The sequence below is a fragment of the Meles meles genome, chromosome 8, assembly GCF_922984935.1.
Source record: "Meles meles chromosome 8, mMelMel3.1 paternal haplotype, whole genome shotgun sequence".
In the NCBI taxonomy this organism is placed as follows: Eukaryota; Metazoa; Chordata; class Mammalia; order Carnivora; family Mustelidae; genus Meles; species Meles meles.
Window position 1 is genome coordinate 101,705,188 of NC_060073.1, and position 26,225 is coordinate 101,731,412.

Genomic DNA, 26,225 nt, shown 5'->3' on the forward strand with positions numbered 1-26,225 from the left:
CCTTTATGGCGTCTAACCTTTCAAGATGTTGTATGCAGTCTGCACGCAGCGCAGGGATGGGGAGCAGTAGACGTGGTCGATGATGGTGTTGCTCTCCAGTAAGGCTTCCCCTGCAACGGAAGACAAAGAACACCGGTTTGCTGGGTTGAGGCAGCCTCTGCTAGAGCTCAGTGTGGGAGCAGGCGGCAGGCAAACCCCGCAAACCCCCTTTTCGTTGGGGGCTCACACACAGCTGGCATTGTTAGCTGGTTTCCAAGACCCCCCTCCCCTCTCCGCCTTGTCTTTTTCTTTCCTTCTCTCTGGTGCTAACAAGCGGGAAAATAGCCATCTAGGAGAGATGCAGAAAGACGAGAACGCTCGGATTTCACACTTGTGATACAGACGAGCAGGTCTGTACTGTGACAATTAGATCTTGATTTACTTTTATCCTGCACTAAACAAGGTCTCAGCCTGTTGTATTCTTTTTTTTTTTTTTAAAGATTTTATTTATTTATTTATTTGACAGAGAGAGATACAAGTAGGCAGAGAGGCAGGCAGAGAGAGGAAGCAGGCTCACTGCTGAGCAGAGAGCCTGATGTGGGGCTTGATCGCAGGATCCTGAGATCATGACCTGAGCCAAAGGCAGAGGCTTAACCCAATGAGCCACCCAGGCGCCCCACATGTCTATGACTTTATGTTGTTCTCTCCTATGCTCCTGATCCTTCTCTTCCTAGGTAATTTCTCCCTCCTGTGCGTTTTTTTTTTTTTTAAGATTTTTTTTTTTTTATTTGACAGACAAAGATCACAAGTAGGCAGAGAAGCAGGCAGAGAGAGAGGGGGGAAGCAGGCTCCCTGCCAAGCAGAGAGCCTGATGCGGGGCTCGATCTCAGGACGCTGAGATCAAGACCTGAGCTGAAGGCAGAGGCTTTAACCACTGAGCCACCCAGGCACCCCTTCTGTGCGTTTTTTAATGGTCTCCTAATACTCCACGCCCGGTTCTATTTCTGAGTATACTCGGCTTGTATGATATCTATCCACTGACAAGTCTGTTTCCCTGAGGGTCGGGGGCTCTCGCTTGGATCCCCAACACCTAGCACAGGACCCTGCATCAAGTAAGTGATCAGTGACTGTGTGACATGACTGAACGGGACAAGGCTGCTGTCTCCGCCGGGCAGGTACGGAACAGACCTGCAAAGAACTGACCCTCTTCGAATGGTACAGTTGGCCTCTCTATACCCAGCCCCTGCAGGCTTCTCTCCTCTGCACCCCTGCCCTAGAAGCTGACCTTTCCCCATCCCTGGGTCGTACGGCCCTCAAGGGATCACACGTCATTCACTTGGGTAAACCAGCCCAGTGTCTAGCACAGTGTTCTGAACTTCATGGTTATGTAATAAATCCCTTTAGAACTGGGGAAATAAACTGCTAGCAGGAAAGTTGTAGAAAGCCATACAGAGTGTCCTGGCATGCCCACTGGAACCAGTCTTTGGAAGAAGTAGCCAGGAAAGACTGTGTAATCAGTCCAGGACACTTACCCACCAGTCTTGCTTGCATACATCCAAACACGGTGATCGGGGCATCTTTCTCGTAATCCCGGAAACCACCACTCCGCTGAGGTAAGCTATGAGGCATGTTCAGGTTGGTGCGTATGTAGCGGCCTGGCCAAAAAAAAAAAAAAAAAAAAAACAAACCAGAGAAAGGATGACTTTGTTTTCCTTAGACTTTTGTTGCTGAACCTCACAGCCCCTCATTTCCATTCCTTTTTGGGCCAAAGAAACAGAAGTGAACTTTCTAGAAAACACCGAAGTGGACACTTCCTCTGGTAGAGTCTTGGCATCTATGCCTGCATTTGTTGACGATGTGACGAGAGAGAGTTTTTAAGTGAAAGAAAGAGCCACACGCTTTAAAGCAGGAGGATTCTGGGATATGCAAGCCACTCAATCTTAGACGCGCCACTCACATGGAAAGGGAGCCCAAATGAGCCAGGGTGACTGAATGGAGGGAACTTCTGGCCACAGAATCGGGACACTTGTCTCTGCCTCTGCCTCTGCCAAATGACCATGGGAAGACATTTGCCGTCTTTGGTCCCTGGTGTCCCAGTTTACGGAATGGGGACAAGAACCCCTACCTCTTCACTAACACTCAAGACCAGGGGGAAGAATGGACCCTGTAACAGATTATAGGCATTTCCTCTAGCTTGTGGAACAACCCTAAAGGACTCCATCTAGACAAATGCAGCTTCACTCTGCCCCCTAGAGGCCATGATAGGTATGCCAATGCCAAGCCGGTCAACTACCCACTCACCTTTGGCATCAAAGCACTGGGAGAGCCAGTACTTCCCAAACACGACATCCATCCTCTCCCCGTGCCGACACACAAAGAGACATCTCTTCTGCGGGCCGGGCTGGCTATTAACCCTCAGAGGCTGCAGAGAGAGAGAGAGAGAAGGCTATTAGTGGGGAAAGCATATAAGAAAGTGAACACGTGCTCGATAGAGCCAGCTGCCAGAGGAGCAGAGCCGAGTTCTAGAACAAGTTCTGCCAGCGCAGGACTTGGACACACCTCGGAACTACCTGGAATTTATGCTGGCCCGTCTGTACATGGGGGCACGAGGACGAAGACCGTTTGTTCTACAGCTCCAAGGGAGAGCTGGCCAGTAGGTCAAGCTAGCCATCCAGTCCCCCCCCAAAGGGAGACCTGATCAACAACTTCAGGGGATGAGGACTTTTATCACAAAAGTGTCTGCCTCACCTCTAACACAGGGTGGTGAGACCATAGGGTTGGATGGTCTCCCCCAGCTTGGCCCCTTGTGATCCCCCTTTTGGCTCTGTTGTCTGACTGTATGCGTGCTGGTGCTCCCAGAAACCGTTCAGGGAGGACACTGGCTCCCTCTGAGTGATGAAATAGTCAGGTCTAGTCCAAGGCATGTCCAAATGACTTCAGGTTCTGTAACTGCTGGGTGGATCCTTGTAGACGCTTCTGTGTTCCTTCTTGTCGATAGCTGGCTATTCCCAGCTTCCCTGGTGCGGCCAACACTTTTTGTATTTGCTGCCACGGTTAGTATATGGGATCGTGCCGTGATCTTTCCCGTTTCTTCCCCTATTCTTCCCTAATTCAAGTCTGGGCTCCAGCCAATGTGATCCAGTCTCTTGCCCTGCAATTTGCTTTTGTCTATTGTTCAGAACGATCCCGAACCCCTACTCCTCCATTCTGCGCTGTTCCTGGCGTGTACTGAGCACTCAGACATACGTGAGCCCTCACCATGTGCCAGGCACTGGGCTAAGAGCCTTATTTTCTTTAATGTCACAGTGGCTTCTGAAATAGAACACTTTACAGATAACGTGTCCTCCTGTTTGCAGACCCGCCTTCTCGATGAGACGGGACCCAGATGCGGTAGGCGCTGGCCGTTCCCCCACGTGACTCCTCCAAGCTTTACATCTCTGTGTCTCTTTTATAGTTTTGTGCCCTTTCTCCCCCCCGAGAGATCAGGGACCGTGTTGGGCCTCGAGGGCAAGCCTTCCCACTTAGCAAGTAAGTGCCCCTGAATCCCGAGTAGAGCTGAGGCCGTGACCCCACGGGTCAGCGTTACCTGCGTGGGCTGGCAAATGATGGTCAGGGGCGCCGTCTCCCCCAGGCCCTGGTCCTCATACTGTCGTCTCTCCAACACACCGTCACCGAATGAGAGCGCGTTAGAAGATGCTGTGTTTAAGATCGAGTAAGATCTGCAGGAGAAGATAAAGAAGACGGTTACTGGTTTGGCCAGAAGTCACCAGCATGTCACCGTTGGGCTCATCAGGAGTGTGTGAATGAGCAGGAAGCCTGCCCTGGGCAGTGTCGTGGTTGGGACAGCAGCGCAGAGGGCACCCCATTTCTGGAGAGGAACGTCTCGTCTTGCAGTTACCAAATTAGGGGTGGATGGATTTCTGTACTTTGAACGGACGCGTTCATCTTTCCGGGCAGGGATGGGGCCAAGAAATGCTAAAGAGTAATGACTTACCAATTTTGTACCATTGTTTCCAGCTACATTTCTGGCTCAAAAAACAAAACCAAAAAACCCCACAATTCCTATCGCCTTTCATCTTCTCTATGGCGATTTCCATCTGAACTGACGAGCTGCGGGGAGGATTCTTACTCTCTCCACCACTCGGCCTGTAGTTCCCAATGACCAAGGAAGCCTTAAGGCTGTTCTCCCCTCTGCCACCTTCTTCCCTCGCCCCACCGCTCTCCCGGTCTTAATAATACCTCCAACGAGATGAGGAAATCGAGAACTATTTCAGAGGAGGCCATTCTCACCAGATGTATAGAGCCGTGAGCCAAGAACTCTCATTTCTGGGTGTAACACTGACTACAGAGGCCCCGATGAGGTCTCGCTGACAGCGGGGGCAGCAAATTAGGCCACATTCAAATTACTGTGATTAACGAGGCTTCCAGAAAGCTTTATCTAATCAACACTGCCATGTAAGTATGGTCGTGAGGCAAATCCCATGAAGATCTCCTCTGCCTGCCCGAGCAGTGTTCAAGGGAGAGCATTTATGTTTTTGATTTTCTGCTTCTTTATAACGAGGGTGGCCGTTCATTTGAGTCCCCTCAGCACCGGCTTGGTTTGTACCATTAACCCCATCCGTTCAGGAATATTAAGTGTTAAGACAGGTGTAGGCTTAGAAATTCATCTTGGAAAAGAACTTTTTAGATTCAGCAGTATAATAAAGCCGACTGGTTGTGAGGCCAACCGTTTTTTAAATGCTCTGACTTTTAATAATTTAAGGACCCCTTCCCTTTCTGAAGTACCCCCCTCTGTGTCTGTACGGCAACCCATCCCTACTTCCACACAAGAAGCTTCCTGCCCTGAAAAAGAGACACGTCAGCCCTCGTGCCTATCAGAATCACCAGGGGAGCTTTAAAAAAATACACGTCTGAGCCCCACTTGTCAGAGACTGATTCAGCAGGTCTGGGGTGTCCGGGAGGTGGGACCTAACCGGCGGCATCAGCCAGTGTGGGGTGCAGCCCGGGGGACCTAGTGAAAAAATTAAGCAGCCGCAGACAAAGAAAACCTAGTGCCGCTTGCAGCCCGATGGACAGGCGCTCTCCTTTGCGAACATCACCGTTAAAGAAAATTCAGTTTCACTGTCTGATTCATCAAAGCTTCAGGGCCTGAAATGTCTGGATAGATGGTATCGTCGTGACACCCGGCTTGTACACGTCCCTTAATTTTCTTTCCTTTATTATAGCTATGAAGACGCTGGCAGAATCCCTTCTCTCTCTCTCCTTCAGCTCCGTTGGCAAGGAGAATGCCAACCTCCTTCTCTTCTCAACTGTCACTGTAATCAAAGGACCTGACTCGCTCTGAGACAGTCTGGTGCTGTCAGTTCCAGAAGACGACAGTCAGAGGCTTTATGCTGAGAGCAGCGGAGGGAGGAAGCCGAAGCCTGATACCCAGGACATCTTCTCAAGTACTGGGCGGGGGAGGGGGGGACGCTGGCATGTCCCTAGGCCACATCAGTCCTGTGGGTAAAGCCTGGAAGGACCAGCCAGCCCCCTACCCGCAATGCAAAGGACATGATGGGGCTTCATCAGCTACAAAGCATCTCGAGACACTTAGAACCAGGCAAGACGCCCCAATAGGGGTGGTGAGAGAGATTTCCTTAGAAGGGACTTAGAAATGAGAAGAACGACAGGGCTGAAAGAAAGGGCTATGAAGGGTAACTGACCCCAAGTCCCTACTTGTTGCTTGGATCCCCTCTGCAACTTCCCATCAAGGCAGCCATTTTGGAGCACTTCCGGGGGCTTTATCCCCTCGAGGCTGACTTTGGTTAGGGGGGAGAGAGAGAGAGAGAGAGAGAGAAGATCTGTCTTATAGGGAGCCTCCTTAACTCGTTTCTGCTTCTGGGGTTAAACAGGAAAGTGCATTTCTTCTACAGGATCACCTCTGTGGAAGAGACATTTGACTTGACAAGCATGTTGGAGAGGACTGGAAAACACAAGTTGGAAAGAAAAGAAAAAAACCCATAAAGCTGACAGCTTCTTAGCTTCAGTGCTATTATATGTGTGGTACTGATCACTGTCAAGTTAAATCCTTTCTTGTAGTCTTAACACCCCTGTGAGGTAAAGGCAATTCTCATCTCCATCTTCTACATTAACAAACAGGGGCTCAGAGAGGTAATATAACTTGGCCGAGGTCACACAGCTTTTGAGTGGGACTGTTAGGAACTGAACCCAGGACTACAGGAACAAACACTCAATTCTTGATGATGGTGTCCTAACACTTAATGTTAGTAGTTCTTCCCACTCTGAGCAGCCTTGGCTGTGGCAGCTGAGAGTTTCACCTCAGACACGGTTCCCAGGGCGCTCTCCTTGCTACTGATCTCTCCAAATAAAAAGAGAGGACACACAAACCTCCCCATGGTCCCATGGTCCCCCACGTTTCGGCCTGAGCTCTAATTTGGACCGGAGTGGATCTGGAAACACCGACCTGAAATGGGTCAGCAGGGCTTCTCACACAGACTTTTCGCCCACGTACAGCCTGACTTAAAAAAACAATGGTCCGGGTGTCGTGTATCCTCAGACAGACCCTCTGAGACCTCCCTGTATCCACGTGCATTGTGCTTCACTTGTTTTTATAGGGATGACGCGGTGACTTTGGAAATCCAACTTAGATTTCTGAAAAACCAAAATGTTTGGGGACCGTGAGGCAGCTCTGACCTCCCGGTTGTGCCACAGCACGCTCCTGGGCAGGGGTGGGGGTGGAGGGTGGGCTGGGGGGGAGAGGAAGGAACGGCGGGGCAGGGGACCATTCCAGAAGAAGATGTTGTTTCCACCTCTGGGTGTATGGTTTGCCTGCTTGCTGCTAACTAGGGTAGAGAGTCTACTTTTCTTTTCTCCCTCCAAGCAAAACAGTCGCTAAAACGGCCCCTCTCTGCTTCTCTTTTACGGCGGTAATGTTAGCATTCGACACCCCACGCAGCTGGTGCTCCCCGCTCCCGGCTCGCAGCCACTTTGGCACATGGCAGGAGGGAGGAGAGACGAGCCAGTGTGCACGCCCTGGCGAGATGCCCCAGTATGCTGGGGAAGGGCTGGCTTCGAGCTGCTTCGATTAAGAAAGAGGAGGTGCCTCTCGTCCCTCTTTTATCTGTCCAGACCAAGCTGGCCATCTGACACAGGCCGCTCGGAACATGGGGCCAGTTTAGTTTGGGGGCAAGACAGGAGGGAGGGGCTGGGTGGACAGTTAGCCCTCTATAGAAGACTAAGGGCCACCATGTGTCTTTTCAAGGTTCTGGCAGTTGCCCATTTCCTGAGATGGTCTCTCTCACCTGGGCATTCATGTGCCCAAGGCTGGGGACTTGCTCAGGGTCGCCCAACAAGCGAGGGGCAGGTAGGTCTCCTGATCCTTGCAAACCTGATCACTCCTGGCCTGGCCGGCGTGATGGGAACTTGCCCCACTCTTCTGGGGAGTCAGACTACTCTAGAGCAACGACCCAGGACCAAGGGTACAGAAGCCCAAAGACCATGAAGTCTCAGCACTGGCATGACCCACACTTCCCCCCAAGAGACGGTCCTTCTAGCTGCCTCCATGCCATCTCTGATCAAGAACTGAGACCGTTTCATCAAGTGGGGCCGGCAGAGAGCAGGACGGTGGATCCATCCGTCATGATCCCCTGCCCCAAGTCAGCCCCTCCTGAATGCCCTGCACCAAGAGCTTTCTTCCCGCCTCGAACTCCTCTCCTGTCACTGCTGCCCCGTGGGTCCAGCTCATGTCTGTTTCCCTGTCCCCTCCTCCCAGCCTGCGGCGGGCAAAGAACGTGAGTCTGCTCACCCGTGAAATATCCAGGTGCTGCACTCATCAGCCTTGGTAATGTAGTTCTCGGGCAGGAGTCCTGAGCAGCCGGTGGTTAGGGATGTGCCGTAGATCCAGCCCTCACTGGTGCTGGTCTGCTCCATCGGAGACATGAAGATAAAGTCCCCGGGGGTCAGCTCGAGCTCGTCATCATTTTGTGGGGTGTAGGGGTAGATCACCTGTAATGTCTGAAAGAGGCAGAGAGGGAGAAAGGAGGCCCCCGTGTGACCCAGGGCGCGTGGTCCCGGGCAGTCTGTGCGTCCTGCTTTAATGGCTCACACATCCAGATGCTGACATTTACGGGAGCCCCTGGGGTCTGCGGCTTGGAGCAGATTTGGACTCAGATCAGAAAACGTGGTTTTTTGTTTTTTTTCCCCTGGGGTATTGCGGATGTGTGCCTGGAGCTACTGGATGGCTCCAGACTTCCCCTCTGGCATGTCTTTCTTCTTGTCGGGACTCAGATATAGTTTAGGTGCTGATGTTCAAGCTCTATTAAGCTGCTAGACCAATGAGGTAGGACCTAGTTTCCCTTTCTCTATCTGCGGGGGCGGGGGGGGGGGGGCTCCGTCACAGACACTTGAAACCTCACTCGTGGAAAGTCGGCCTTCCATACGGGGTTACAGATGGTCTGGGTGGAGATACTCTCCTTGGAGGAAGGCTTTGGGACCGATGCATTTCCCTTTACAGGTAGCTCGGGGGCTGACACAAGACAGTCTCTGCCTTCAAGGAGCTTTCCCTAAACCTGCATTTCTCACAAAGACCTTGAAAGAAAAGTATCTTTCACAGCCATCGGTGTGTACGTCTGGGCAACCAGCTTTCACCAGGGAACAGATGGAGACTGCATGCTTCTTCCCTGGGCTCAGAAAGAGCCTTCAGAGCCAACCACAGGCCATGCTGCTTGGCTGACTTATTTGATTTTTTGCCTCCTTTCCTGGTATATATAAATGGCATCGGCATGAAGATACTTTGGAAAAAGTTTTTTCCTACTTTTTTCATTACGAGCAAGGCCCTCAGTAGTTAGGACAGTATTTCCGATGCTATTTATGTCACCTGGGACCCCAAACCGGAGACGCTTTAACAGCCTTTCCTGCAGTCTTGAAGTCATGAGTGGTAGGGCTAACTATTCTGGTTCCACCTCCAAGTTTTTAAAGTTGTCTGGCCTCCCTTTCCTCATCTGTAAAATAATGCCTGGACTGTAAATGTTCCTGAGACAATCTAAGGAAACTCTTTATAGGACAGAGCCCGTACCCAGAAGGCGCATAATTTGTCTCTTGAACCATGACCCTTGATTTTCCTTCTAGCCAGACTCTTGGACTGTGTGCCTGTGAGCTCACCAGCACGCCGGTATCTGTCAGGGAAACCCATCAGAACACGCTATAAAGAACTTCCTTCTGGAATTCTCTAAGGAAAGGCATTGGCAAACAGAGGTGACTATGTGAAAACACACAGGACTCAATTGTACCACTGGACTGTGATTTTTTTCCTTTCGCTCAGGGCACCTGTTTCCTTTTTTTTTTTTTTTAAAGATTTTATTTATTTACTTGACAGAGAGATCACAAGTAGGCAGAGAGGCAGGCAGAGAGAGAGGAGGAACAGGCTCCCTGCGGAGTAGAGAGCCCGATGTGGGGCTCGATCCCGGGACCCTGAGATCATGACCTGAGCCGAAGGCAGCGGCTTAACCCACTGAGCCACCCAGGCGCCCCTATCTACTTACTTTTTTATGCTTAGCGCTAACCTGTGGGAATTGTCGAGTCTATCTCAAGGATGTTTTGTTTTTTTCTCCCCTCGTCCAGGGCAGCCCTATGTGATTGTAGGAACCTAACCTCACTGCCTTCAAAGTTCCTTGTGCCCCTTATAGCCACAGAAATTCTGCGCTGTTGGGACTTTTCCATTATCTTCTTCAGGAGTCCATGCGACAGCAGCCGTCCAGCAAAAGACTATCGCCATTGTACGCACGAGATGACCAAGGATGGGAATGTTCTAGAAGCGACGGAGGGGACCCTGATGACCGCCGCAGGGGTGGAGCCAGGCTCCGGAGCCACACGTGCCGTGTTATGTGTAACGCTGTCCTTCCTCAGACCGGCTTGGCCTGCAGACCCGGCATGGCCCCACGCGGTCACTAACACGGAAGACTACAGGACGTACAAGCAGGCATTTGCGAGTCCGAATCAAAGTGGGAGCCAGCAGAGCAATGAGCCGTAGACGCTTTCCTGTGCCTCGCTTGCTGGGTGCCCTTGTCCAAACCACTCTCCTTCTCTGGACATCTGTTGCCCCTCCGGCACCATCAATCAAACCTGCCTCTCGGGGACAGAAGGTGGCAGGCGAGAAAGGGTGTTTCTAAGCAGGGGGCCTCGGGTAAAGCCAAATGACCTCCGAGAGCGAGCTATATCAGCAGGAACAGTAATAAATGAGCTTTTACAAATAAGAGATAAAAGAGGCCAAGTTATTTTTAGAAAATACTTCACGTGGGCGCTTGCTGCCTCTTTCCCTCAGTGCCAATGGAGCAGAATGTGGGTCAGGCAGAAAAGCAATTACCCTTCGCGTTAACTGGAGGGCAGTGTTGATTAGAAGATACTCCTTGTAAAATTCCATTGCTGCCGCCTTTCTCCTAGAAAGGTGACTTCTCCCGGTCCACCTGCATGCAACCCTTGACTTCTCTGTCCTTCGTCCTTGTGAGGAACCCAGTCAGCCACACCTCCCTCGTTATATTCAGGGGTTCATCCTCAGCAATTCCAGGAGTTGTCAGATTTCTTAAGATCAAGCCCCAGTCTCCTTGTTGTATCTTTCCAGAAACTTCTGCCAACTGACTTGGAAGGGGGACACAACATTCCTGTCAGCAGCGTCGGACAAAGCTACATGTCCCTGACACAGGCCCTCACCTTTGGTTCATGGGTTGGCTCTTCTCACTTCCAAAAGAGTGATGAGATCAGCTGGGCTAGACCGAGAGCCCAACTGTTTTTCATATTTAAAAAAAAAAAGTCTAACAGGTTAAAAAAAGCTACATAAACTGACAACAGTACCAGTCCTTTTGCTGTTGAAAAATTAGGAAACAAATACGGTTTCATAAATGTTGTTAAATTGGATGACAAATTTTTCATCAAACTATGGTTTTTTGGTTTTTAAGATGAGTTGCTTGTCTTTATTGGTTGGAATCCCTGGGCTCTGGCTTCAGCTCTGGTCCTAAGTGCCAGTTAGCCTTGGATCAGAGAGTTACTCTCTTTGGACCTCTGCTTCTTCAGGAAAATAAAGGGCAATATTACTCTTCAGTGGCACAGGCTTGTCCTGGAAATCAATATTCATTCCCTCAAAAGAAGGATGATAGGGTTATGCCAACCTTTCCTCACGTACTGGGCATCAGTGGTCCCACTCCTGCCTCATAGGGAACACACAGACTGTCTCAACATGTGGCCTCTGTTTTTATATCGTGTATCTGTTGTTTCCCCCTGTGCTGGACTCAAACTCCTTGAGGACAGGACCATGTTTTAAAATTCTAGTATGTTCCATGGTAATTCATAGGCCATTGATACTCAATAAATATCTGTTAATTATGTGTTCGCAGTTTGTCTTTTTTGGTGTTTCTGTATTCTCCTTACCTAAGATCTGGATGAGGTCTTTCGCGAACACCGTGAAATTATAGAATTAAAATGTTGCCAGTATACTTTCCTGTCCTCCCATTTCATTTCTGTATCAGTCCAGGAAGTTTGGCAGGGCAGAGAGAACAATGGGGACAGTATGCAGATGAGTCACTTGGGACCCAGGGAGGAGGGGTGCAAGCTCCAAGCTTCCCAGGGAGTCAGGCAGAGCAGGGAGAAAATTGTGGGCCAACCGACTCCTGGTCTGGTGCTCACTGCACTGCTTTCCTTTGGTACCCATCTCCCTGCAGCAGTGGGCTACGAATGCTCCCAATTCCCACAGCACCCTGGCTCCTCTGGTAGGGTCAGGAGCCACAGGGAGACATTACCTCATGGTTCGCGAACCGGATGTCTCGCGAGAATATGGTGGCCACCCAGTCGCAGCCTAGTTTGACATCGATGTTCTGGGCTAGCTTCTCCAGGGTGGGTAAGTGGCTTGCTTGGAAGTGGTAAGCCAGGGTGACGTGCAGCTGCTTCTTATGAGGTTCCACATGGACTTCTGGAAAAAGGAAGGAAACCAGTATTAGAATGTGGTCATCACAGCAATGGCAGAGACCTACCCTGGTCAGTTCTGCCTCCCAAGTGACAGAGGAGGGAGTCCCTCAGCCAGGTGGAACCCGTTTCCGTCCTACACAGTGGCAGAATGAGGGGAGAGGAGAGTGGAAAAGACCCTGAATCAACCTACAATCTGAGAGGCGAAGAGCCACCCATTTGGCTCTTCCGCAGGAACCGTGCATCTGCTGAGGTCACCGAGGGGGTCGGCTTTTCCTCCTTACGCACTGGCTTTCACAGCCCACCATTCACAGGAGGAAACCGAGACATAGAAGGATGAGCTGATTGATGTAGCAACAGAGATTTTGTCCTTACTGGGGGCCGGAGCTGTATCACCCTCATGTCGAAATCAAGTCTCTTAGCTTCTGGGCGGCTCCGATGGAGGAACCAGAACCGGAGGAAAAACACGGGATATTTCAAAGTCTCAAACAGCATTTGGGCAGAATAATTCTTTGCTGTGGGGGCTGTCGTGTGCACTGGGGCGGGGGGTCTTTAGGCACATCCCTGGCCCCTACCCACTAGCTTCTGGTAGCACCCCCCGCATCGTGGCAAGCAAAAAGGACTCCAGACATTGCCACACGGCCCCTGGGGGATGAAATCTCCCCGACTGAAAACCACTCGCTTGAAGTATCCAGACTATTATTCTAAGACCCCGTGGGTAATAAAAGAAACCAACCTACCTACCCAAGGCAATGGATTTTATTTCTCTTTTGTACATCTCTGTGTGGGGTAGATCAGTCTACTGTCTAAGCTAGAACACTGCAGAAGATGCAACCAGAGGGGATGTAGGGAAATGAGAAATTAAGGGGCTTGCTCATGTCTCACGGAGACAGAAGTACCGGTTGGATCTCTCTGTTATGCTACGGGGGATTTCTCTGGTTTAAAGTCCCACGAGACAAGGGCTTTCTGGGTCCTGTTCACAATGTATGCCCCGTGCTCAGCACGATTCTGGCCTTTTAGTATTTGTAGATGATTGAATACACATGCACGGAACTCCTTAAACCACCCAGGATGAAGGAACTTCATCATAAATCTACTTGCTAAAGGAATCTGGGTCTGCCAAAAACACTCTAGAATACTGAGGCTTAAGTTCTAGGGCCAGGATGGGATGGCCAGCTCTGCGCAAAAAGGAGGTAAGAGGCGGGAGCAGCTGCACAGGGCAGGGCCACGCAGTTCTCCAAGTCACCACCAGGGGGCTGCACAGGGGTAGGAAACCCAGAAGGTCAGGCTCTTCTAGAGAGTGGCCACAGCTCTGGGAGAGGAGACGGCCCTCCCACGCCCTGCAAAGAAAGGGAGCGAGGGCCCTCCTATCTCTGGCTCATGTGCCTTCAGAATCTTGGCCGCAGACCTGGCCCATACCTGCTTTACGCATTTGTGAAGGATTTGGGTTTTTTGGCTACAACAACCAGTTTTGGGTCTTGTGGGAGTTTTCGTGGTTTTGTTAATAGCTACTGTGGGATGAAAAAGAGCCATTTCCCTGAGTTAGAGGGATAGGAACAGGAAACAATTTGCCTCTCTATTATGTTATTTCTTTGAAATATTAAGCTAGGAGATGGCGGGCTCCAGGGACATCAGAAGACAGAGTCTGGGCCCTGCGAAGAAGGCGTGCCTAGGGAGGGCCTCTAAGGAGGCCCCCTTCCCCGAATAGAAGAGGTACGTCTGGGGTGGTGGGCCAGGGGTGGGCCCTGGCCGGCTCTGGGCCTCCTCCAGCGCTGGATTCAATGCTCAGATTCAGCTGTACCTCCCACACGCAGCTCGGGCTCCGCACAGTCCTCTGCACACACCCTGGCTCTTCTTCCCTTCCTACCCGTGTTCACACTGCCTGCCCCCACCTCTGCTGTGGCAAGCTTCACTGATAAACACAGAGTGGTCCCCAGCAAATCCCCGTGATCACGATTTCTCCCTCCAGGGGGCCAACAGGGAACCACCCTGTCCCAACGCCTCCCTCCCTCCACCAGACAGTCTGTCCCACTGCAACCTAAGGTCTCCTCAACCTAAGTGGGCTCGTCTGTAGGCAGACAGGAAAGCTTCGGCAACTTCTACCATTTGTCCCCTTTCCGTGCCTCCTGCCTCTACGGCAGTGCGCATCCCGAGTCCCTCTCTACGCTAATTCCTCTGACGGGAGATCTCAGCTGGCTGGAACTAAGAACTGCCATGGGAAGAGGAAGAAACGTCTGGAAGGAGTGACGTTTTGGGGCAGGCTGCTGAGGCTTTAGGGACCCATCTCATGGGTTTCTGCGAGTTGTGGACATTGGCTCGGTGGATTCATTATTTGATACTAAGTGACTCCCCTCAGCTCACGGTGTGATCCCAGCACCCTGGGTCCTCACAGAGTGAGCCGGGAGACCCAGGCAAGTGCCTGTCTGGTGGGGAGGTTGTACGGGAAGGTTCTTTAACTCTGAACAGGAAAGACGGTGTAGCTACAAAGGTTGCATTTCCAGTTCACGGTGTCACAGCCAATTGTGTGCCTTTAACTTTGGTGTCGGGGCAGGCCCTGGACATTCTCTCAGGAGGCTTAGCAGAACAGTAGCTGGTTTTTTAAAAAGGGGACAAAGAGGCAAAGGCTGCTGCAGGAAAGGGCGGCGTTCCTGCGGGACCCCTAGGCTCCCAGCTCCAGCCTGCTCCTCCATACCTTCCTCCCCAGTTTTTTGGTTCCCAGGACCCAGGGCCGTTAGCTCACCGGTTTTGGATGCAGCCTCTGCGGCAAAGTCAGCGGCAAACTTCTTGAGGACCTCTGCGCTGTCTTCCTTCACGAAGAGGCCGATGAAGTTGGAGGAGGTATAGAGCTCCAGGGGCAGCGGGGCCGAGAACTTGCACTTCCAGCGACTGACCGTGGTCTGCAGGGCTTCCCCCAGGGCGTCCACCTTGCTGTCCTCACACTGGCAGGGGAAGACAAGACGCTCCGTTCAGAGGGGAGACAGACTGTCTGCTGCTCCGGAGCTCATGGTCTCCTCCACCTGGAGCCGGAGGCATCCTGGCCGGACTCAGGGGTACAGCAGGGCGGGGGGTGGGGGACAGAAGACTTGGTCCATTGTGTAATTTGCCAGTAAGATCATCCAGCAGAAGGGGAGAAGGAGGGAACGCGCCTGGAGAGCACAGCATCCCAGGGTAAAGGGTGTGCCTTCCACGGCCTCCCATCATCTGTGACATTTCTATCCCTCCTAGATGATTGGAAATTGACTTGACTGTCAGTCCCATGATAGTTGGGAAGAATGAGGCTCAGAGAGCTGTGACGTCATCCTCCTACCCTCTTTGGAGCACTGGTTGGGGGTAAAAAAAAAAGTGTTTCTAAAACTCTGAATGCTTTTGAGAAAGATCCTGGGATGACTAAGAGGAAGTGGTAATTATTTTAATTTTCAAAGTGAACGGTAAGAAAGAAGGTGTTAGGAACACATTTTTTACCTTAAAGAGACAGAGAAAAGCTGGGGGAAAAAATACCTCAAAATAATTTTTTGAAAATGTTGTCTTAACACGCTCCCATCCTGCCTTCTCTTCAGTATACCTGGATAAACCAGTTCTGCTCCTTCTCCACAGCGAACCAAAGTAGATGAAATGTATTTATGTTTATTATGGGGAGGGGGATTTAATTTGGTCACTAAGTAAGGCCTGTGATAGCTGGGATGACGGATTAGGTGACCATGGCAGGTCACAGGTATCATTTTTTAAAAAGATTTTATTTATTTATTTGACAGAGTGATAGAGCACAAGCAGGCAGAGTGGCAGGCAGAGGGAGAGGGAGAAGCAGCTCTCCACTGAGCAGGGAGCCCAGCGCTCGATCCCAGGACCCTGGGATTGTGACCAAGTTCACAGGTATCTTTGCCATCTCTGGGAAGATCAGATGAGACAGACCCGTGGACAGTGTCTGTCCATGAGGCTAAGGTCTCCTCTGCCTGTCTGTAGAGTACGTCTCTCATCCCCATCTCATTTCTACTCTTACAGTGGACAAGAGTGGACACTGCCTTCGTTTCATGTCTGTGGCTGCCTGTCGGAGTCCTGACTCAGTGGGTCAGGCTTGCCCCTGGAGTCCCTGGAGTCCAGCAGTCATCATGTTGGCTCATCAGGCCTGCGGTGCTCCAGGGCCTCAGCAGGTCTTAGAGGAGCGAGCGAAAGGAGCCATGGACCTCACTCATTCCGAGCAGGGCCATCCAAGCCTAGGAGCCCGTGACTCTTCCCGCCAGCTGCCTGGGAGGCTCCTGACTCCGGTTCCAGGCTGCAAGGCGCTGGCAGGAGTAAGGCAGCCGGGCTCCCCATGGTGGGGGGCTGGGGGGGTGGCCTCTGACTCACCATGAAGAACTGGCAGAGGGTGATGTGTGGGAAGATGTTGTGGGCCTTGTTCTTCCCGCAGATCTGCTTCGACTGTTGCCAAAAGTCGGAGAGCTTCTGTGCCAAGGGGCCGGTGGGTCGGAGGTAGAGGACGTACTCCCGGGGCAGGGGGTCATCCAGGAAGGGGTCGCCAACATGAGAGAACAGCCTGCCAGAGAGAGAGAGAAAAGGGAGCGGAGCTGAGCAGGCCCCACTTGAGAACAACGGAAGGGAAGGAGGACCCAGAGACAGATTCGTACGCATGCTCTGTACCCCAGGCTCTGCCAAGGGGGTACTTTTTGTGCTTTAAGAACCCGTCCCTCAAAGCTCATACGGCATGACCAACTCTTAGATGTCCTACTGCATCCACATCCTACAACTCCCTCAAAAATCCAAAAGTCACTCCAGATACGCTCCGAATCCCTTCCCAGCCCACTAGGGCTGTTCCAACCCCGTCTGACCCTTCGGTTCGGCTCCCATTAAACCCACACGCCTTCAAACATATGGAAAGCGTCAGGAGCACAGGCTGTGGGGGCTGCCCTGGGTAGTGATGTCCTACAATGCAAGCAAGATTTTTTTTTTTCATTGATCTACCTAGCATCCCCATGCCCTAAAGTGTATCTTTAAGTGACTAATACAGGCAATATTGTGATAAGGGCCCCATCTTGGATATGCTTTGAATTTCTTTAAACAGCTTTAAGGAGAAGCACTCCCTGGGCCGGGATTGAGGAGGCAACTGGCTTGAGAAACGGGCTTGTCACATGGTCTTTTGGCTCGTCCTGCCGCTCCCCTCCCCCGGCAGGCCATTAGAGAAAGGCTGCAGATCCCCGCTCTTCCACACACACTCAGAGCTAATTATATGCTATTTTCTCTATTTATTTATTTCATACCAACCAGTCACATGCTGCCTGAACACTTCTTCCTCCTGTGGATGCCAAGGCTTTTTGTCTGGAAGAAAAAATCAAATTTCTATTGTTAGTATTTTTAGCTTCCTATCAGCTTTTCTCACTATGGTGGCAAGAGTGTGAAGTAGACGACATCCCAGCCTCCTCGGCGGAGTGGGGGAGACACCTGCGGCAGGATCCTGCCCCCTGCCCCCCCAACCCCCCCGCAACCCAGGGTCATAGCAAGGCCTATGGAAATGAGGACATGTACTTAATTTCCATGTAATTAGCACTGGATTTGCATGCAGCCTGACAGCCGTGCGATCTATTTTGAGCAGTTTCCACATTAGAATTTTATTTTTGTTTCCCTAAAGGTTGTCATGTCTCGGTCTGTCCTCTTTCCTGTTCACCCACTCCTACTGACCCAGATCCCCTGCTGAGTGGGTTTTTTGCTTGAAGCCCTTGGCAAAGCACGTTAGAAAGTGGGGCCAAAGGCCCACAAGGACATTAACTTTGGTTCCATTCAGCGACTCCTCCCACCCACCACCACCAGCCTCAGGCTGGATCACCATCTCCCAAGGCTTTTAGACCTCTCTGGGGACCATGCCGCCACCACTGCCCCCTGCTGGAGAACTGAGTCAAAGCGCTATTCCCGGAGGGGCGGCGTCCCAGGAGGGCGACAGCAGCAAGGACCTTGAGCACATACATGCCTCGGAGGACAGCGTCTGAACTTGGAGATGTCCGAGAGCCAGAGATTGCTGGGTTTGTAGCCAGCTTTGCTAGTCACCCACTGGTTCTGCCTCCCTGCGTGTGTGTGCTCCCAGAATGCCTACTGAACTGCGCCGTGCCAGGCTCTCGGCACACCGTGAAAAACAAGACTGAAGTGGTCACGGCCTTCCTGGAGTTTTCGGTCGTGCTGGCATGGGAGCATCGATGGTGCAGATAATGAATTACATGGGCGCTGAGTGCAATGAGGGGAAAGCACAGGGAGCCCTAAGGACGTAGGACAGGGACATAGAGCTTGGGTTGAGGAGTCAGGGAAGGCTTCCCTGAGGAAGTGGCATTTTGAGTGGGATCTGAAGAGTGTAGACTCCCCCGGGCAGGGGTGTGGGGGGGTTGCAGTGGGGGCAGACAGGACGTCTACTCCATAGTGAGGGGTGTCCATAACGAGCCTCAACCTCTTGCCCGAGGCCATGGAGGTGACCAATAAATGGCCATCTCCGTCCCTTGTACCCTATAGATTCAGCTTCCTGAGGGAACTGAAGGAGGAAGGGGGAGGGAATTCTAGTTTTAGGTGACACACTCCAAGCACAGTTTTTTCAACTGCCTGCTGCACCCAGTCCCCCCCCCCCGCCCCTGCTGCACCCAGTACCACCCCCCTGCCCCTGTTGCACCCAGTCCCCCCAACCCCCGCCCCTGCTGCACCCAGTCCCCCCCCCGCCCCTGCTGCACCCAGTCCCCCCAACCCCCGCCCCTGCTGCACCCAGTCCCCCCCCGGCCCCTGCTGCACCCAGTCGCCCCCCCCCCGCCCCTGCTGCACCCAGTCCCCCTCCCCCCCGCCCCTGCTGCACCCAGTACCACCCTCCCGCCCGGCCCCAGTCCATCTCCTGGGCTCTCTATGGAGCAACTAGAAGGCTGGTGCCAGGAACCCCAGGGGGCCGACTGGCAGGAACCTCAGATCATCTGTGAGCCCGGCTTCTTCACTGTACACAAGGAGAGCTCTGGGGAAGGAAGTAACATGCTCAGAGCAGCCCAGCCACTGCCGTGGCTCTGGGACTCTGCTCCACCGCCCAAAGGTCAGATAAATACCTTTTCCCCCATGAAAATCGGAGCCCAAACACCAAATGATCTGGATTAAGCAGTCTACACAGCATTACAGAGCAGGGAGAACAGCGTCACAGAAGCAAGCTGATGTCATGGAGAAGTGAGACAGACCCCTCAGAACCCCTTCGGAACAAAAGCTGGTACCGAAAAGGCTGGAAACACAGGGACCACCCCCGCCAACACTCATCCCACACCTGGATAAGATGCTTAATTGCTGCCACATTACCAGCCCTGTTTTCTTTACCACTTAGTAGACAGAGGCACACATCTTATGCCCTTTCGGATCCAGAAGCCACGTACGCACAAAGACTGCAAATCAAGGTCTTTTAGGTTAGAGTCTCCCAGGAATTACATTGACACCCCAAAAAAGACCCATTGTTTCAAAAACTAGGAACAGAAAAACTCATTTGTGATACAATGTGCTATTTATATAAAGGATCCAATTTCTTCCCCCCCCCAGGCCCCCCAGTGAAATATATCTGACTGAAATTTAATTCATTTTTCTTTAAGCACTAGGAGTGTCCTCTGGAAATGAAAGATCTAATTAAGTTATGGTCCCCGTAACTCCAAAGACAGGTTTTGGAGAGGGTTCAAAGATATAATTGAGGAAGATAATGAAAGGTTTGGGTGATAAGGCTCCGAGGAAAGATTAAGAAAACCCAAATTCTTCTTTCTGAAGAAGACAAGTCTGAGAAAACATCGATTTTGTGGAAGGTTCTCGTCTGTGATGTACCTTCTCTAGTGAGGGTCAGCTGAAGTAAAGTCAGCATTGGCTATAGCACAAAGGTCTCAAGTCAGATACCAGAAAGAACTTTCTCACAGGAAGGTGCTGTAAAAGTGTGTGTGTGTGTGTGTTTCCTTTTGCGGGGAGAAGAACGTTTCTGGGAAGCCATTCCTGATCTGGAACAAAGAGGTATGTGCTTCTCCAGGCAGGACAGTGGTAGGAGTCCAATCACCACTTCCCCAGGGTCACAAACCACAGGCAGGGCTCTGCTCCTTCACGCAATGCCAGGCTGACGATGACTTGGGCTGAGTTTGTTCCCTGAACGCTGCCCACAGAACAGACTGCACATGGGCAGTGGCAGAACGCATCTCCCCCCTCCCCTCCGCTGGAGAGAGACCGTTGCCATAGAGCTCCCACCTCCACGGCCCATCGATGGGACCAGTGCCAAGAACAGTGGGGTGTGCGGGGTGTACCCCAAACACCAGGCTGAGCCTGAGCAGCTGCTACCCTCAGAGTGACTCAGAAGTTGGCAGAGAGTTGGAGACCTTGAACAAGAAAGGCAGAGCATCCCTTTAAACCCGAAGGTGAGGGGTCCAGCCATTGGATTGCAGCAGCTGATTATTCAGACGGGACCTTTGCCGTTAGAGTCATGGGGACTGGTGACCTGCTGCAGCTGTTACTGGGGAACGTGCGTTTGATCTCTCTGACCCCGGTCCTAACCCTCCTAATTATGCCTAGGGTTCATTCTTAGCAGGAAGCAGGGGAAAAAAAATAATGCAAAATCGGATGTCTTGCTAATGGTGGGGAAGAAGCACCAGTGAGATTAAAGCAATGGCGCATGGGAAGATCCAGGCAAGCGGCTGGGAGGATAGTAGCCCAGATGGGAAGAACCAGCAGCACCCACCTGTGGCCTTGCTTCGCTCTGGCTGGGATCCTTCCCACTGTCTGCTCTTAGCTCTGCTGAATTTTAGGTTCTAGGCTGGTCTGGCCCTGGGGCTCTGGCTCTGCCCCATCACCAGGGTCACAGAGATGCCCTCGAGCCTTAAAGAGGGCTGGAAAGGAAAAATCCCTTTCTGGTTTGCCTAAGACAAAGTGGTTTCTTTCCTCTCTCCTCTGCGTCCTCCCCAGGAGCTCTTACCAGCAAACCACGTGAGAACCAAAAACATAATCAAGAGTTTAGCTCAGAAAGCAACACTCAATAAAGTTTGGCTGGTGGGCGTCCTTTTGGAGACCATCACCTCTGGGTCCCGTGCTCGGGTTCGGCCCCACGTCTGAGTCCAGCAAGATTCCTGCTCCCTCCCAGATTCATAGGTTTTGAGCCTGAACTGGGATGTCCTGTTTGGTGCTCACCCAGCCTGGTTTCCTCCGCAACCACCCTGGTTCTCTGGGGTTCCACTGTGCCCTCTGGCCCCCTGGGCAGTTCAGTTCCTCTCCACCAAACACTAGCTGTGTGTCAGGCACTGTATTAGCACTGGGCACACAAAGAGGAAATGGGGATTTCTGGGGCTGAAGTTCTTAAACTGCACACCAAGTTACCCTAGGTTGGGACCCTTCAGCAAACTGTGAGGAGCCACGGGACATTCTAACTGTTTGAGGGAAACAAAGCAATCCTTATCACGTGTTGGACATCCCATAAGCTACTAGCTTAGCTTGAGGGAGTTAGTTTCACTATTAGATTGTGCTGCGTGCCTCTAGTTGTCCTCTCTTTGTGAAGCTGGAATTTTGCTAACTGCTATGATAAAAAGTACCCAGGGAAAACCAATGTGGAACAGGAGAGACGAGTAGCAGTGTCTAAACTGATTCTAAGGCTTGAACATTTGTGCAGTGCCCAACAGACACACATATCCCATTAATAAGTGGCTGTGGTCATTTAAGAGGGAAGTAAAATATTTTTCTTTCCATTTTGTGTATTTTTCTCATGGCTCTTAGGCTGTTAGGGGGTAAATACTCATCCCGTTGTTTGGCTCTAACTGCTAAAGAAACAGAACTGTCACATGCTCAACGTAAAAATGACTGAGATGCTGAAGGTGTTGTGAACTGACAAAGTTTGGGAATCTGTCCTAGAAGAAATGGTGTTGGTTCGGATCTTAAAGTGTTCTAAGAGCTGCCAGAGAAAAAAGGGGGGGGGGGGCTGGAAGTCGAGTGAATGGCAGGAGCTAAGACATGAAGACAGGGAACACAAGGAAATTAGTTTGGTGACACTGAGGCAAAACTGGGAGGCCTGGAAGGTTCGAGAAGCTGGAAAGGTGGGCAGGGGACAGCTCACAAGCATCTGTGCCATTTGAAAGAGCCTGGACCCAATCACAGTACACGCTGGAGAACCACGGGGAGGGCAGTGAAGGTGGAGAGGCCCGATCAGATTTGCCTGTGATGTGTGGCCCGAAGGGAGATGAAAGTGTACACCAGAGGCTGTTTGGAAGGCCTTGGCGAAAGATCAGATGGGGGACATTGAGAGGTTGAACTGGAATGATAATGGGAACGTTGGGAAAGTGTTTGGACGGCTGACTGAACAGAGCTTGGAGACTGGTAAGGGACGGTAGCTTGAATGTCTGTGCGGATGAGTGAAAATGCAGTACAGACGAGCCCAGGCTGGGGTGAGCATCAACAGTTTCCGTTATTGTTCTATGCTGATAGCTAGACCAAATATCATTGCCAGATGCTGGGTCTAATTGTGGGAACCAAGTCCCTAAAGCTTCTTCTGTTAGCTTAACTAGGATTCCTTGTCTCCTTCTGTTTGTAAGTCAGACATTTCTTTCAGGCTACTCACTGAGTTTCTATTTCCTGTCTAAGGAGTACCTTCAGCTCCCAAATCACTCAGGTCTGAGATCAGTGAAGACTCAAGGCTTCCCAGGTCAGGGAGACAGGTTGGCCCAGACCCCCGGGTTCTCCAGGTTGGCTCAACTGTATGTGCTTTCAGAAGAGAGTCCCTCCCCTATTTTCTTACACTTGACAAAATTCAAATACCTGACACTTGAATCAAAAGGCAGTAAGGAACAAAAAACAATAAGCAACAACAAATATATAAGGAAACATATAAGGAAATACATTCCCTCAAAGCAATAAAACCTTGATTCAATTGAGTAGAACATTCCAGTGACCTGAAGTTGTTTGCCCTTGGCTTTGGATTGCTGACCAACACATACCGGTACCCTCCATATTCTGTTTGTCCCGTGCTTTGGTTCTCTGTGACCCCAAACTTAGTTGTGTCAGAAAAGAGAAGACTAGAGGTCCAGTATGTAATCCAAGTGGATGAAACTCCCCATGCACTGACCATGAGATCTTTCCTCCACATAGCTAAGACAATCGCAAATATTAGACACATTGAATGTTCACCACAGGACTTTAAAAAAACATGCTCTCAACCTCCAGGATACTGGTTGTTAAATTTTCCACATCTAATACTTTGAATTCAATTAAAAAATGACCTAATTAGTCAGACACCTCATTCCTTTTCCTCGGAATTAGTTTCATGATCTACACCAGACTGGGGAGTGCGCAAAACTGAGGTAGAATCCACTTTCTATTTTTCTTGGCTGGAGAGTCCAGCCGTATCAAGAGGCCAGTGGTTCCACTAAGTGAAGTTGAGGGATTCTTTTAGGGTGCATTTGAAAAATAGACATTGTTTTGTAATGTGGTTTTAGGTAGAACTATCAGAGGGTTTTACTGTGTTCTATGGAGAATTGCCTGTGCAGCGCAGACTGTTTTCACGGGAGGATGTGAGGGGGCTTAACGGCCTGCTGAGGCTGACAGGGATCCCGAGAACAGAGGCAAGCAGGGGACGCCAGATCTGCTTCTCCAGGGGGAGAAGAACAGTAGTAAGTCAGTAATGACTGGAGCCCTTCCATGCACCAGGCACTTCACAGACTTAAATCCTTGTGAAAAAAAACGGTGATGTTGGTATTGCTAAGAAGCCGCCTGGTCCTGGGCAGCTCACACCTATAGGTCAGCTGTCCGGTCACCTCTGTGATTGTCCCAATCCAGGGACTGGTTCCGGAGGTCATGGCCAAGTTCCGAATCAGTGAAAGAAGTATACTACCCAGCTGAAGCTCTGAGCCTATAGCCCTGAGAAGAAGCATTTTTGCCAACTGCCTCCCAGCAAGCTTCCTCTTCTCTGGAAGCCCAGGGTGAAGGGGCCCCTATCCCTCCTGTTAGGTGTGATCGTGGAGATCTGCTCCAAGCTCCTGGGTGCCCTCCAGGTTGGAACAGGGTTCTTTGGCAGAAGGGGGAGCTGGAGATGTTGAGAATATTCGTGTCTGTCTGCCTGCGTTTCTACCTCAGCTCAATCAGCAGAGACCTTCCCTCTTATCCTTCAAGTAAGAGTGAGTGAAACCAAAGCTATTCTCCGAAGAAGCTAATCCAGACATGAAGAAAGCTTTTCTGACTACAAAACAAAATCCAAAAAAGTCCCTGCTGACCTAAAAGGGAGAAGCTCCCCCTATTATCTTTTCTCTGTATATCAGAAATGATTTACTTCTTGGGCTTTTGCTGAATACCCATTCCTCCTGGATTCTAACTTTCTTCTCTGGTGGAGGTTTGGTTCCACCTCCAACTGAGACCAGCCTGCTTCCTCTTTCTCTCCTGTTGGGTTGGGTTGTTTTTGGGGTAGAGTATTGCTCACGTGCAGGGCAATACGGTGTGAGGATGGGATGGACACGGAATAGAGAGCAGACTTGAGTCCAGGTCAAGGATAGGAGATGCTTACAGACCAACCACCTTCAACCCCTGAAGGCACATACAGCTCTTCTCACCCATCACTGAAGACATCACCCATTAATGGAGACTTCACTTTCTGCCATTGTTACCCTCTCAGCTACCAGTGGCTGATAAGATCCATATAGGCTCAGTACCACCTTTCAGTGAAGGTCAGAAATCAAACGAATATTGGGGAACATTTGAGGAACAGGTAAGAGCCACCCAAGCCCAGGAACAGCAGAGGTGGTATTGTAGCCACCTTCTTGGCAGAAGTAAACTCAAGGACTGGTCCAATGCTGTGGCCCTAGTGGGCCCCTGAAGGAGTGGAGGCATGGGCACCAGTTTTCAGGTGCTCTTTTCCCAAAGGAAGTGATTTCCCAATTCTATGCTTTATTTTTTCATCTTCAAAGAGAAAAGGGATGAATGCCCGCACAGGGAGGTTGAGAAAGAAAGATGTGACATCCATAATGGTCCCCAGAAGCAACCGTAAGTCAAAAAGCTGGATTCTGCGATGGCAAAAAGATCTAGAGACTGGATGGCCTGTTCCTCCTTATGACCAGACAAGGTTGTACTTCCTTCGAGGATGTCCCTTGAAGGAATCTTTCTTCTTCTTACAGACCTTAACGGGACTCCACAATGTCTCTGGATTACCTAAGGGTCCTTGTGCTCAGAAAGTTCTTCTATGTATCTGGACTCTTTCCAACTGTGCCCAAACCCATGTCACCTTCTCTACCTGGTAGGGTTGGGCGCTTTTTCCTACATAACGAAATAATACATTCCATTCCTTTCACACAAGCAATTCCAGCCACTTTTTTTTTTTTTTTTTTGTCACCAAGGCCAGCAAGATAGGCTTGCGAGAGGCTGGGGGGTTTCAGTTTAGCAACCTCATTTCTGAGGTCTCAGCCTCCTGGGGCCTCCTCCCTGTGAAGCCAAAGAAGGCCAATGGAGGGGCGCGTCAATAAACACAAACCATAATGGCCCTGCCCATTTCCTTTGGAGGAAATGAACCTAATGGAGAGAGATATATTGATCATAAAGACCCAATTTCACAATCAGTCTCCTGGCGGTGAAGCCTTTCAGGGAGCTGAGGCTAATGGCTAGGCTTTCAGCGGCTGTGGTCTGTTTGAGAGCTGTGCATCCAACAATCAATGGGACAGTAGGCTTGCCAGGGGGCCTGGGACGCTGCCTCCACAAGGCTAGCCAACAGGAAGGAAAATGCTGGGGGATTTTTTTTTTACAAAGTGAATTGGAGAAGGGTGGGGAATGCTGAGCTATTTGGGGGCTTTAAGAAGGTCTTCCAGTTGAAGAAATCCAACCTGTGGTGACACCCCTCTTTCTCTTCTATCAACAAGACTCATTTTCCAACCCATAAAGAGCCTATTAAGCAGCTCTCCTTGGGGGGTGGTTAGTGGGGAAAATGCTGTGTAGGTTCCCCGATGTTTTTCTGTGGCGGGGCCCAGCAGCCCGTATGGAGTGGCCTTGTTTTGTTCTTGCTAAAAAGGGGCTGCAGCTTGGCCTCCGCTGCTGGGGGGCAGCCGTTTGTAATTGGGAAACCAGCCATTAGACCACGGGTGGTGACATAATAAAACATTTCTTTCTGCCTGTGTTATAAGTGTCCCTAGGATCTAGACAATACCTTCCCCCCTGACCCCTCCAAATCAATGAGTTTTTGCACAGAGACACAACTAGAGTGTTTGTAGTGTAAGAGGAGTAGATCTTTGGGAGGCAAACTCTGACTAGTTGTGGGACTATGGACCATTTCATTATTAAGATTCATTTTCCCAGTCTCTTAACTGGGGATAACAGTA

The 26,225-nt window shown here is 50.9% G+C and overlaps 1 protein-coding gene across 3 annotated transcripts in view; it reads right to left on the bottom strand.

Moving 5' to 3' along the window:
- UBASH3B (ubiquitin associated and SH3 domain containing B) overlaps positions 1-26,225 on the bottom strand; it is a 136,381-nt gene that overhangs the window by 16,738 nt on the left and 93,418 nt on the right. For 2 of the 3 annotated variants that reach the window (XM_046015537.1, XM_046015536.1), the window contains exons 2-10: positions 17,188-17,241; positions 16,276-16,462; positions 14,672-14,870; positions 11,769-11,938; positions 7,787-7,995; positions 3,566-3,698; positions 2,281-2,401; positions 1,512-1,634; positions 18-110 (exon numbers count right to left, since the gene is read on the bottom strand). In XM_046015537.1, the coding sequence (XP_045871493.1) occupies positions 18-110; positions 1,512-1,634; positions 2,281-2,401; positions 3,566-3,698; positions 7,787-7,995; positions 11,769-11,938; positions 14,672-14,870; positions 16,276-16,462; positions 17,188-17,241 (1,289 nt within the window). Of the gene's footprint in view, positions 1-17; positions 111-1,511; positions 1,635-2,280; positions 2,402-3,565; positions 3,699-7,786; positions 7,996-11,768; positions 11,939-14,671; positions 14,871-16,275; positions 16,463-17,183; positions 17,242-26,225 lie in introns of all 3 variants that reach the window. The other variant, XM_046015538.1, reaches the window with a different exon arrangement.